Source organism: Malania oleifera, chromosome 8 (assembly GCF_029873635.1).
Source record: "Malania oleifera isolate guangnan ecotype guangnan chromosome 8, ASM2987363v1, whole genome shotgun sequence".
NCBI classification, from domain to species: Eukaryota; Viridiplantae; Streptophyta; class Magnoliopsida; order Santalales; family Ximeniaceae; genus Malania; species Malania oleifera.
In genome coordinates, this window is record NC_080424.1 from 16,848,022 (window position 1) to 16,862,147 (window position 14,126).

The window sequence follows — 14,126 nt, forward strand, 5'->3', positions numbered from 1 at the left end:
TTTTTTTTTTTAAAGTAATTTTAATATTATTTTTTTTATAAAAGGCTTACCAAACACTTCCGGCCAAACTTTTTTTTCCCCCTTTAATGTACTTAATTAATTTGTATTGCAATAAAAAAAAGAATGAAAAAATTCGACTGGAAAGATTTCTTGGAGGGCGTGGTGTGGGTCCTGTGGCCTGTGGGAGCGTGTGGCCGCAGGGGGACCGCGTCTGCAGGTTTCCTTGAAGCCCTCGTTGGGCAATCGTCCCTTTTCTTGGATGCTTCTGTAATTTCCTCCCGTTTAAAATTGCGACCGCCATGGATAAGATGAACAAACAAGCTAAAAGACTTTTTGTGCGCTTAATTTATTAGGAGCTGGTATGGGGCCTACTCTACTGTGGAACCTGTGGAATATTTATCTTCCATCCACACCCCCAACTTTTGACTAGTCATTTCAAAAAAAAAATTTTAACAACATCCATGTGCTTATAAATAAAGCTAAAGCTGCATTAACAGAGACATTGTGATGATGATGATGTCCTCCATGGCTTCTTCTTCTTCTTCTCCTCATTATCTGCTTTTGCTGCTGCTGCTGGTAATTCCTTGTTTTATGTTTTGGGGGTGTGAGGCTCAAAGCAGTACTCCAGTAGTTAAGGGGCTTTCATGGAATTTCTACGACTCAAGCTGCCCCAAGGTGGGATCCATAATCAGGAAGCAGCTGAAGAAGGTGTTCAAGGACGACATTGGCCAAGCTGCTGGCCTCCTTCGCCTCCACTTCCATGACTGCTTCGTTCAGGTACTATACTATATTATATTATATTATATTCTTGCTTGTTTTATCATGAAAAAAAATAAAATGAAAAATGATAGTTATGAAATGAAATTGATTTAGTGTAGTGGATCGAATTAAGGCAAAATTATTGAGCTTTTTTGAAGGGATGCGACGGGTCGGTGTTGCTGGATGGATCGGCAAGTGGGCCGAGCGAGAAGGACGCGCCGCCGAACCTCAGCCTGAGGGCAGAGGCGTTCAAGATTATCGACGACCTTCGCCGCCGCGTCCACAAGGAGTGTGGAAGGACCGTCTCCTGTGCTGACATCACCGCCATCGCCGCCCGTGACTCCGTCTTCCTGGTAATTCATTCATTATTACACATTTTTTATTTTTTATTTTTTTTTGAATTAGGCACAAGTATCCGTTTTACAGTCTACATGACTAATCTTGCCCTTGAAATTGACCTTACAATTCCGGAGAAAGTATAAATTTAGGAGTTCAAATACGAAAACGAATCCGAAAGAATTTGAAGACCTCGACTCGTGAAAGGCATTCCACAATCCGCTATCAGAACCACACCTGGGATCACATTTTTTTTTTATTTCTAATTTATAAAGTACTATCAATATGGAAATGCACTTTCAACTTACGATTTCTCCTGGATGAAAATACATAAGTAAATAAAGTTGTTAACTAAAAATAATATATATGTATATAATTTTTTTAACCTCTTTATATTTTTTATATGTAAAAAAAAGGAAATTAAAAGTAAAGTTACCCAGGAGCATGTGCAGTTGTGTCAAGGACTCCGCGACTTTACCCTCACGAGGAAAAATTCACTTTCCCAAACCAAGAAAGATACTTGGTTGTCTCTCACGGTCCCACTTTGCATTCTTATTAAATAAAATTGGTAGGGTCCCAATCCTAGCATCCTATGGCCGCCTCTCATAGTGTCACACGCTCTTCTTTTCATAATGCCTACTTTGTTTATTCACATTTTCTTTCTCCCAAATCAAGGATGGGATAAAAAAGGTCAAGCCCACATACCATCATACATATTTTAGATCATTTTCTATTCATTAGACTTAATAACATAAGGCATTTTTCATCTCTCACATCCTTCATTCTTTTTTGTTTTTGTCTCAATATTAAAAAAATTTTAAGCCTCTTAATATGAAATTGATTCGTAAGTCTTTTACTTATGTACTGTAATTTTACCTAAGTAAAATAATAGAAAATAAAAGAACCACACACACAGGTATGGTTTCTTATTGCTTAAGTTAGAATAAAGATAGGGTAGAACTTATGGTGAACACACTTTCTTAGAAACTTCCTTAATTTATTTGTGATAATTAATTGTGGACACACAAAATGTGTGTGCATGTTACAACTTCATCTTTCCTCTTCTTTTCGTGTCGCCATGTTTACTTGTTGATGGGCTAATGTGGCCGTGTTGAAATTAGTTATGGCCTATATGATCATACTATCAATTTCGTTGACCTATATATATATATAGTGAATTAATGGCGCAATTATTGCCTCATCTGGAAGAAAAGTGGGGAAGGGGGCAGTTGAGTTGTAGAGTCCACTGGAGTGGTTAAGGTTAATTAGGACGAAGACTTCATTAATCACTTTAACTATTCTTCAAAACTTAAAAATTGCTCCATTCAATCTTCCTTTTTTTAAAAATATATATAAATTTATAATAGCAGACTACCCAATTTTTTATAACACATCTGCTTAATTAATTATTTATTTTCGAATTAATAATTAAATAATAAGTGTGTGTGTTTGCATGTATGCAGTCGGGCGGGCCGGACTACGACATCCCATTGGGAAGGCGGGACGGACTGACCTTCGCAACCCAAAACGCGACGCTGGCCAACCTCCCGGCGCCGACCAGCAACGCCACCACCATACTGACCTCTCTGGCCACCAAAAACCTCGACGCCACTGACACCGTGGCGCTCTCCGGCGGCCACACTATCGGGATCGGCCACTGCACCTCCTTCACCAACCGCCTCTACCCCTCCCAGGACTCCTCCATGGACAAGACCTTCGCCAAGAACCTCAAGCTCACCTGCCCCACCGCCAACACCACCAACACGACCGTGCTGGACATCCGCAGCCCCAACAAGTTCGACAACAAGTACTACGTGGACCTTATGAACCGGCAGGGGCTGTTCACCTCCGACCAGGACCTGTACACCGACAAGCGCACCAGGGAGATCGTCACCAGCTTCGCCGTCAACGAGACGCTCTTCTTCGAGAAGTTCGTGTGGGCGATGAATAAGATGGGGCAGCTGAGCGTGCTGACGGGAAACCAAGGGGAGATTCGCGCCAACTGCTCCGTCAGGAACAGCGATAATGTTTCTGCGGGTGTGTTGGTATCGGTGACGGACGAGGTGGAGGAGGCGGAGGAGTGGCTTTCGGAATTTTAATTAAGGCTGACTAGCTAGCGGCAGTGTACTACGCATAAACTAGTGTGGTGTGGGTGTTTAATTCCCAGTTGTAGTGAACGTTAAATCTGTGTTTTTAACTCTAATAATTTGAGTATGGGATTGAGATCCATCAATGACTGGAGTTGGAATTTTCATTTTCTGTGAAGTTAAAGAGTAAAATGAGCAAAGGTTTCTCATCTTCCAAATGGGAGATTCGTCTATATATCTGAAAACTTGGGGTGAGCATGCATGGTCGCCGAAGAAGATGTTTTGGGTCGTAAATGATTTGCAAACAATCTTCTAAGATCTCTGAAAATTGCTTACATATATATATATATATATATATATATATATATATAGAAATATAATGCATCATCAAATGTAAGAATTACAATTATAAAATTAAACATAAACTATTCTAGCTTAGATTAAATACAAAATACAAAATTTGACTCTTCGTTATTCTGGCCAAACATAAGTCCCAAAATTTAAAAATTTTTGAAAGAAAGACATAAAGTAGTCTATATGCTTCTTGGTTTGATTCCAAACAACTGTACTGAAATGTAGATATGTCCATGTGGACAACATGATATCTTTATTGCAATAGAGCAATCCATGGTTCTGACTTGCATTAGATTTGGTAGGGCTTACTCTGCCCAATCTTTCAAAGTAAATATCTCATCTATCCTCACCTACTTCATGTTGCCCTCGGAGATAATGTTCCTAGACTTTACACAGTTCAATGAACTCGAGGTCCTCAAAACAAACAGAAAAAAAACAGTTAGCTATAGCTACCATATGACAAGTTAGTGAGCAAATTCTTCTATATTTTCTAAAGTTAATTTATAAATTTTATACCAAATAAACATGTTTTCGTAAGTCGTTTCATTATACAAGTATATTAAAATAGAAGAAAAATAACAATATGAGTAGGTGTGCATCACGGGTTCAGTTCTCCCTTGAAAGTTTATCCCGGTGAGTTACTAGGGATGCGTTAATGACCGAGCGGCTTTCACCCTCTCAGATTTGGTGTCATGCTATGGTATCTAAAGTGGTGTTATAGTGATTTGAGTTTTTGAATTATAAAAAAATAATAATAATAATAATAATACAACAGACAATAGAAAAAACACTAGTATTTCAAAGCCTTAAAGAATGCATATTTCTTTTTTTCTTTTTTTTTTTTTTAATTTTCTATAAAAAAGTTAGAAAACTATAAATATTGTAGCATAAATTTTGGGATTTAGATTTAAATTTATGTGAATTTAGAAAAGTAAAAAAAATTAATATAATTTTTTACTATATATATATATATATATATATATATTGAATCAGCCACAAATTCAACTTCAAAATTCAAAAATTTTATGATCTTAAACACTTTAAATTAAAAATTTTGGTTAGGAAAATCAAAGGAAAGAAAATGAGAAGGGAACTCATTTTTATTTATATTTTCTCTATACAATAAATATAATTAAAAATAAAAAAAGTTTTCTAATATAATTAAAAATAAGAAAAATAAAATATTAATTATATGTAAAATCAAACTTTGGTCTAATAATTTAATGTATCTTTTATTTTATTTTTATTTTTTTAATAACTCAATCACAAAAAAAAAAAAAAAAAAAAAAAAATTTTACATATATATTTTCTTAGTATTTTGTAAGTTTCCAACGGGTAAAAAACAATTGATGCGAAAAAAATATGATGCTTAGTCATGAGATGATCCCCCACCTTGTAGAGTCAAAGTGGGCCAGCCTAGGAATTATTAGTCATAGGTAGAATTCATCATATGGTTTTTCGAATTGACGGTTAAATCATATTGTTTTTGGAATTGATTTTTAACGGTTAATATTACACTTTAATATTCAAAACTCACTTCTATAAATTAAATCACAATGCTATTTAGTTTGAAAGATAAAGAAAAAAAAAGAAACAAAACAAAACAATACAGTGTTATATATATATATTTTTTTATCTAAATTTAATATAAGGTCCTATCCAAGATCTATCGAAACATAGCATAAGAGTAAGTTTAAAAATATATTTGTCAACAAAAATAATAATTATTTATTATAATATATTTTTATTTACATCATTTTGTATTCACACCAATTAAATTTTAATTGGTTGAAAATTTAAATTTAAAGTCTTAATTTTTGATTTATTAAGATTAAGTATTTTTGATTGATAAAAAATTATATATTTACTGACGAATGAAGTGCTAATTAATTATTATTTGATCGAGGACAAATGACGAAAATGAACACGCATTCAATAAAAAATTTAAATAAACACGTTCTCAATTTTTAATTTTAGTTTCTATTTTTCGTATTTGATTTTAATTTTTTATAATTTATCCCTTACAACAAGAAAAATTGAATGCTAATTAGTAATTAGCCCTTCTTTTTTTTTTTTTTGGAGAAGGATTTTGAAAAACCCTAGGCAAAAAGGATTTGGATCTCCTATGAAAATGATTTGAAAGATTCAAAACCAAAATAGTTGAATAACGAGTACATGTTCTTTAAGTAACATTGAAATTGAAATCTAAAATAAGACAGATAATATAGAATCTATAGCTATACCAAAGGATACAAAATCCTTTGTCAATATCAATTTAGAATCATTGAAGTACATGAACAGATGAAATGTTTTGGCTTATATTGTAATATTGAGAAACTTGTGTCTTAACCTAACCATTTGATTTTTTTGTACCAACTTTATGATGTTTTTCAATAAAATCTTGGCCAGAATTTTCTTATGTACACTCTTTGCCTTTTATTCTTTTCCTTTTTTGCAAGTTGATTGACCTTAGCCTGCTGATCACGCATTTGGAGAGAGAAGTCAAGCCTTAGATTTAGAACCACATAAAAATTTGACTGAACTCGATTTAATTTCACCTGTATATTATTCACATTCACATAGTTTGAAACCTAAATCTACATGCTGCCAGTGGTATCACTCTTCTTTCAACAAAACCTCATGCTACCCCATAAATAAATAAATATTTATAGAACTGCATCCTAGAAAATCCCATTTACCTCAAAGCCAGCCCTTTTCCTATATATAACTCACTGTGATTCTTCTCCACCTTTCCAATATATAACCAGAAATATTACTTTTATTTTCTCCTCAATCATCTCTAACAGAAGAACCACCATGATTATTGGAACTCTTTAACATTGTTAGGAATAGAGGAAGCATTATTCAATCATGCAACTTAAGGTTAGCTGAAATCAATTTAGACCTTATTCTTCCTGGCCAAAAACCAAAAAATAAAAATAAAAAAAATAAAAAAATAAGCTGCATGTGTATATATATTCCAATTCAAATGAATAGTGAGAATACAGATCATGAGAAGAAATTAATCTTGAAACTGAATATTAAAAAATATATATATTTTATGGTTGATGAGAGTCGAACAATGGATATGACTAAAGAAATTACAGCAATCAGAAGCATCGATGTCCTTAAATATCAAGCAAATAGGTCATTCCAGGTCTACTATCCCAAAGTTGGAGAGAAGGATCTTTACTTGATCAACGAAGTCTGAGCCTGTTGCAAACTCTGTCAGCATCCCTACCGCAAAGCCAAACATAGCCCATCTGCGCAACCAGCATTTTATATACATACAAAATAGAAAAAATCTCCAGATCAAGAATTAATGTCCAACAATCAAATATATTAAATGCACAAATGACAGCAGAATTATATTTCATAAAAGGTTGTAATATGCAACTTCTCGTGCCTTAGACAATAGGAAACTGACCATAAAAGCCCTTTTGTGAAATAATACAAAGCATGAGATTCATGATTAAGACTCAAACCAAATCCCACAGAAGCAGATGAGATAAATAAAAGGTTGGGTAAAAGAAACAGAATACTTTTACTTTTAATTTTGCGGTTCTTTTGGGGAGCTGCAAGAACATGAGAATAAGGGGGTTGGATAATGTTTTAGAAAAACAACTCTTTTTTATTTCTTTCATTTTTTTTCTAAGCATAAGAGAGCACTTCCAATCATTAAATTTGAGTCCTTCCACATTTTTTGACAAAAATGAAGAATTAAATAAATGAAAAAACGGAATGTCTGAAAGATTACGAATCATATCAAATATTCTTTCCATCTTTACAGAAGTCTCATTGGAAAAACTGAAAAAGAGGTAAGCTAATTCACTTGGAGGGAACCAGTGCAACACCCACCCCCACGCCTCCACCCCCAAAAAACCAAGGTACATTTATTTTGATTTTTTTTTATTATTATTTTGTTTTTGTTTTGTCTGCAAGCGGTATAAAGGGATTGGTGAGGTTTGAACCCTGCTCAATTGCAGGGTAAGAAAGTTAGCCTATCATTCTAAAAGGAAACAATGTATGAGAAATGAATTTCACATTCTCATTTTTTGAGCTTTTAGAAATAAATTGACAAATACAGAGTTGATGATTGAAAGCAGTCATGCATGAAACATTATCTTTGAAATAGGGAAGAAAAAAGGGTAATGGATGGGTGTATGAACAGTTTACTTGATTTCTATAGCTCATTCTTTTATAACCAGCCTCACTGAAAGTAAAGCTGAGTCCCACTAGGTGGGTCCAGCTACAAGAAACCTATTCCGAAGATTTGCACGATCTTAGACTATATCTTCTGACAAATTGTCAAATGTTAAATCCTGTCAATAACTTTTGACAAATTATTGGACATTAAATCCATACCATCTCTTTCTAAGTTATTATAGGTCTATCCCTAGTCTACCCCTTCTATTACTACTAACAATAATTAATCCACTCCTCTCACTAGTGCATTACATAGACTAGATAACGCACCATGAGGAGTGAGCTTGTTAATGTTAGTAGTTAGGAGTAGGAGTGGACCTAGAATGACTTGAAATGAGATGGTAACAATTTAACAACCCTCCAATGGTCAAGCACTATCGAATATCTTCCCGATGATACTATTGAACGTCTTAAGGCTGAATTGGGTGCCAAGGGATACACTCACTCGTTAACTTGAGACCTTCTCTCCTGTTGCTTGACTAAATTATATCTATACATGGATGTTGTTGATAGTTAATTTTGATTGATCCTTATACCATTTGAATGTGAAGAATGCCTTCTTGTATGGAGAATTGCAAGAAGATGTATACAAAGAGCAACCTCCTTAGTTCGTTGCTCAGGGGGACGAAGGTAAAATATATAAATTGCCCAATTATGATCTTAAGCAGTTTTTTTAGCATGGCTTGACAAATTGTGTATGGTGGTTTCCGCATTTGATTTATCCAGTACAGCTCTGATTATTCGATCTGTCCACAAAAATGTAACATATGTCGTAAATAGTTTATGTTGAAGATATCATTATCATTAACCGTGATATGAGATTGCAGATGTGAAGCAGTGGCATCAAGAAAAATTTCAAATCAATGACTTGGGTACTACGCATTACCTTTTTGTTATTGAGATTTGAGACTATAGTAAAGAGGGTTGAATCTATCTCTGCAGAAATATACCATGGACTTGCTAAGTGAAATTGGTATGTTGGGAATTAAACCAGTTTATACTCGTATGGATCCCAACATGAAGTTGTCTAGGGATTTTGCACCAGAGTACCAGATCTCGAAGACAAACATCAATATAAGTAGTTGATTGGCAAGTTGTTTGCTTGACCATCGCTAGACCTGATCTATCCTTTGTTTTGGGATTAGTTAGTACATTTATAGAAAATCCCAAACAATCGCACTGGGATGTTGTTTATAAGAATCTAAGGTATTTGTGCTCCTAGAAGAGGTGTGATATATAAATGTAATGGAAATTTTGAGATCGTGGGATACTCTAATACAGATTTGGCAAATTCAGTTGATTATCAAAGGTCTGCTAATGGGTACTGTACAATTATGGGAGGTAATCTTCTTACATGTCATAGGAAGAAACAAATTGTTGCAGCAAGAAGTAGTGCCACCAAAATACTGAGCTATTGCTCATATTATGAGTGAGCTTAAGTGATTGAAGTCTCTTAGATGTAATTCTTGGTTACAAAGCCCATCAATATGTTTTGCTATAATCTAGCCACCATTTATTTTTATTTTGTGAGTGATATTTTGTTGAATGAGGTTGTGAGGACTTTGTGAAATCTGTGGATCGTGATGTTTTCATGAAGGCTTTATTCAAGCTTCACCTTGTGTACCAATTGTAACAGGCTAGGGTCAGGTGATACTTGGGGGTTGTTAGAAAAGAGAAGGCTATTTTAGTAATTGTGTGCTGCAAGTGGGGGTATTTTTGTCTTTCATGTTTTTTACAATTAATATATAAGAGGGCAGATCTAGAGCTTAATGTAACCCCCTGATGGTTTGCGGAATAAAATTTAGGGAAGAAAGGAATTGAGGTAGGAACAGAATTAAGGCAGGAATGGAATTAAAATGAGATTACTCATTTTTGGTTAGTCACTCAGAATGATGGTCAGATTCACAATCTGAATTCCATTTACATGTTTGGTATTCCTAAATTGCAACTGGGATAGAACGGGAAAAATGTCAATTTCCAAATTACCCTTGGTGCATAATTATTTATTTTTTTAATCAATTTCCAAAGTATAAACCAAAACAATATGTAAATCAAATTGTATTGCTCCTTTTCATGCTAATTTCTTGATCTTATATGTATTTTTTCCTTCTTACTTTTGGGTTCTTAAATGTGGTTCAAATATATGCATCTGTCTTCGTTGTTAGGGCATGTTTGAATCTGCTTTTTCATGCTTCTAGACTGTATTGCTCCTTTTTTCCCCCCTTTTTTGGCTATGAATCTGCATTTGGTGCTAGGCATTTCTTGGCTTTCTTTATCCCATTCATCTCCAAATAATCAGGCACAAAAAATCAGCCATGAGCGAGAGCTGGAATCAAACTAAAACATAGAAGGAATATCAGAAGAATTCTTGAATAAAATCTGGAATCAAATGAAAACACATACAAAAGAGAGATGCTAGAATCAAATGAAAACATGAAGAAGAAGAAGAAAAAAAATGAGCCTAGAGATGCTGGAATCAAATCTGGCATGCTGTCACAAGAGAGATAGAGCTCACTGTGGAGAAGGAGAGAGTGGTGGGAGGAAGAGAGAGGGCCGGAAAGATGGGAGGGCAAGAGAGCTCACCAAAGAAGCTTCAACAGTGTTTGATTCTAGGGAATGTTTGACAATATGATTTTGGTAATTTTAATTTATAAAATGGTGATTCCCATGGATTAGAGGTGGAATCACCATTCCTCCAAATGATGGAATTACTATTCCGGCCAAAATATGATTCCTGATACTACATACAGTCAATCACAATTTCTATTTATGAGAAGGAACAGCTTCTAATAGCTACAAACAATTTTTTGGGTCCTAAATAAGGATAAATTGTAGAAATCAGCAAGAGATTGGTAAAATGATAATATGTCCCAAAAAAACAGAAATAATAAAAATAATAACTTAACAAGGCTCCAAATTTGAAGTTTTGACATGTGAGTTTCAAAGAGCAAGTGGTGAAAATTGAAACCAAACCCTACATGGCAGCCTTGAGCATGCATTGGACTGAAGTCTAGCAGTTCCAATAAATGGTTCTAGTGAGAAAGATGGTCAAAAGAGACTCCGGAGGACCAAGGAAGGCCGCCTGAAGATTCTTGATTTCTTATGTGCCTAAAATATTTGGGACATAGAATTTCTAATTTAAACCAAATTACATGATACCATATCATGTTATAAGTTTTGAGCATTTTACAACAGCAATTTAAAGAAAGGAGGGAGAGAAGAGCCCAAAATTGGAAGTTTCATGTGTTAGGATCACATTCATCGGCCAAATTGTTCCATTGTCCTCGTTAATTTAGAAAGCTCCTTCCCCATTTTGATTTTGATGAACTTCTAGCACATGCAGTGAGAATTGTTGGCATAATTCAAATGAATATTCCAAATTGATCCATTTGTATCTTTTTGCGATAATAATATCCTAAAAGGTGGGTTGTGAGTCATATGCAGAAGGTACTCTACTCAAAAAGAGATAGGAAGGTTTCACATGGAGGGTGGGCCTCAACAGTATGTTAAACCATGGTGCAGTAAGGTATATATTTTGAACTAGAATATAGAATCTATATATTGTGGCAGTGTGGCATGAGGATTGTTAGGCAACCACCTTACCTACAAGCTTTAGCTATAAGGTTGTGGAACAACAATGTATATCAAATTTTAACACTTGCCTGCTGGTGCAGCTCAATTGCACATAGAGAGATAAACAAAAAATGACACATAGTACCCATTACAGAGAACAATATATCTCTACCTACAGGCAAAAAGGCTAGACCCAAGACTTCCTCGCAAGTAGCAACCTAGAAGATTAATCTATTAGGTTGTGGACCAACAATGTTTATCAAGCTTTAACAAGGATTTTTTAGGATATTTACATGGGGTTGTCTATACAAAGTTGTAATCAAGGATTCGATTTCTAAAGCAATTTAATTCTATAGTATAGCAAGGATTTCACAAAGCAGCACAGTACCAAAGACGATCAACAACCTAAAATTATTGTTTTCTCTCTTATTTCCGTTTTGATTTCTGTTTTACCCGTGTGCAGATCCCTACAGGCAATGGCAGATTTATGTACAGTTTAGTGTGGTCTATGGCCTCACTGTGTTTATGTAAAGTTCCTCGACTTTATTTTATGCGAACAATAGCTCCAATCTCATTGAACCAACTGCACCTACTTAGTTTAATTCCAAAAATAAACAACTAAATAAAACTTTCATGCTTTTTGAAGAACTAAAAAAGTAAAAAGTAAAGTGAAGAAAGGTTGAGATGATATGAAACTCTTCCTATGCCCTAGTTTCAAAGCTAATGAGAGCTACATTAAGAGAGAGACAGAGATGTTCACAAACATTACGGTCAAGCAATCACTTAAAAGTTTAAGCTTATTTAGTGAGACCCCGGAATGCTATTAATATTTCTCTAATAAGCCCCAACACTAGCAGGCCCATTGGGCTTGAGGAGTGGATAAAACCCACTTAATATATGGAATGTTTGAGGGCAGTTATGAAGTATATCTCTGCTTGTCACGAATGTGATAAAATATTTTTATCTCTTTTTCACAATTACGATTAGTACTCAAGATTCAAGTGTTTTGTTCAAACTTATATTACGATAATATGAGATGACAAAGGAAAGAAAGGATAAGGCATGATTTCGTGGTTGGTTGGGCAGATGGGAAGGGAGGATAAAACACATTTCTACCTTTTCTTTTAATGCATTTCCTTATCTCAAATTACGCAGTTCAATTTTTGTTTAAATTTTATGCGTATTAATAGCATAAGCTCGGCCAAGTTAAACACCAAACCAACCTAACTACAAATGCAATAGCCAATAGCACATAATTTCAGTATCCTCACTAGCCCCCAATATCATTCTGACAAAAATAATCAAGCACATCTAGATTCCACGTATGAATAGAAAAGATTTAGGTTTACCTGCCATTGCTGATCTCATTCTTGGGGAGGAAGCCGAAGAAGGGACCTTGGTCTGCTTCCTCAAGCTTCTTCTGCTTGAAGTAGTCCTGAAGCTCTTTTGCCTTCAGCCTCTGAAACTCCAACGTAATCTTAGTCGCGTCCACGGCGGAAGCCGACTTCGGGGGAGATGACGGCGACGGAGACGGAGAAGTGGGAGGAGGAGCAGGAGAAGGAGGGGAGGGTTCTCGGAGAGGAGGAGCGGCGGGTCTTCTGAGAGGGCCCTGATCAGTTTGGGCGCTTCTGATGGTGAAAATTGAATGCCTGGGGGCGCCAGGGAACCTAAGTGAAGAAGGCAATGATGATGACGAAGAAGAAGAGGAGGTGGAAGAACTGGTTGAGGATGAAGGTGGGATTTTGATACAGGGGATTGAAGATGCCACAGACATTTTCTCTGTCTTCTGTATTATATGTTTTACTTTTAATTTTGGGTTCAGGGTTTTGTTAAAGTAGGTTTTGGGTTTGTCTTGGCCTTTAATCGGATTAGACAGACGCTGGAGAAGACAAGGAGTGGACGGCATTGGGGTGGTGTGGTGGGGGAGTGTTATCAGAATGAGAGAGCTTCTCTGCTTCTGCAAGTAATTTGTGGATAACATGAGGCCAAGTTTCAAAGGGCGCATTGGGTGTTCCCCCCGGCTACACGTCCGTAGTACCTTCACCTTGTGCGTCGCCAACTTCTTTCCCTTTTGTTCCAAGAGAAATAATCCCAATATTTCTTTCAGATAAGGAATAGAATTTTTTTTTTTTTTTTACAAAATTATTAACATTGATGTGCAATAAACATAATCATACAAAAGCTGGTAGAATAAATAAAAAAGTAGACTCCACCGATTTGTCGTTGTTAATCAATTTAAATTGGTTTCAGTTCAAACTTCAATAGTCAAGGATTGATGTTGCAACAACCATCAATGGAATTAATATCAATGCATCGCATCGATGTAGGAGAAGCTGACTTTCGATAAGTCGGTTGTGTGCATAGAAATCGACTTATGGAAAGTCAGCTTCTTCTTCTTCCTCATTCTCTCGCTCCCTTCTTCTTTCTTTACGCAAACATTCCTTCCTTCTCCCTACTACTGCCTCCTCACTTTCTCCTCCAATCGTCGTTGAGCACTATCAGCAAACATTTCCACTAAGGAGAAGAAGAATCACCATTATAAAAGTCTCTTTCATCTTCAAATCAAATACTCAAAAATATCCTCTCCTCTCTCAATTTGAAATTGAAGTTATCTCTCATTTTCTCTTGAGTGATGTACTAGAAGCAAGCATTTGAAATTTAAATTTTTATTTCTTCCTTCCGTTTCATTGTTAATGAGGTATTTTATGATTAGAGTGTATTTGTGTTAATGTATTTTTTGAAATTAGGATTTACGTATGTGAAATGAGAGTTATTTGTTATTACTGTGATTTAATCATAATATTTATTATT

The 14,126-nt window shown here is 35.2% G+C and overlaps 2 protein-coding genes across 2 annotated transcripts; one reads left to right on the forward strand and one right to left on the reverse strand.

The window, feature by feature from the left end:
• The first annotated feature begins 310 nt into the window (after nt 1-310).
• On the forward strand, nt 311-3,328 carry LOC131162895 (peroxidase 12). Its single transcript, XM_058119504.1, has 3 exons — nt 311-777; nt 918-1,112; nt 2,559-3,328. The coding sequence occupies exons 1-3, from the start codon at nt 508-510 to the stop codon at nt 3,192-3,194; spliced, it is 1,101 nt and encodes a 366-aa protein (XP_057975487.1). The 5' UTR covers nt 311-507; the 3' UTR covers nt 3,195-3,328.
• A 3,157-nt stretch (nt 3,329-6,485) lies between these two features.
• On the reverse strand, nt 6,486-13,392 carry LOC131161269 (light-harvesting complex-like protein OHP2, chloroplastic). The gene is made up of 2 exons (XM_058116911.1): nt 12,665-13,392; nt 6,486-6,799 (listed from the first exon to the last, which is right to left on the reverse strand). The coding sequence occupies exons 1-2, from the start codon at nt 13,318-13,320 to the stop codon at nt 6,685-6,687; spliced, it is 771 nt and encodes a 256-aa protein (XP_057972894.1). The 5' UTR covers nt 13,321-13,392; the 3' UTR covers nt 6,486-6,684.
• Nucleotides 13,393-14,126: the final 734 nt, after the last annotated feature.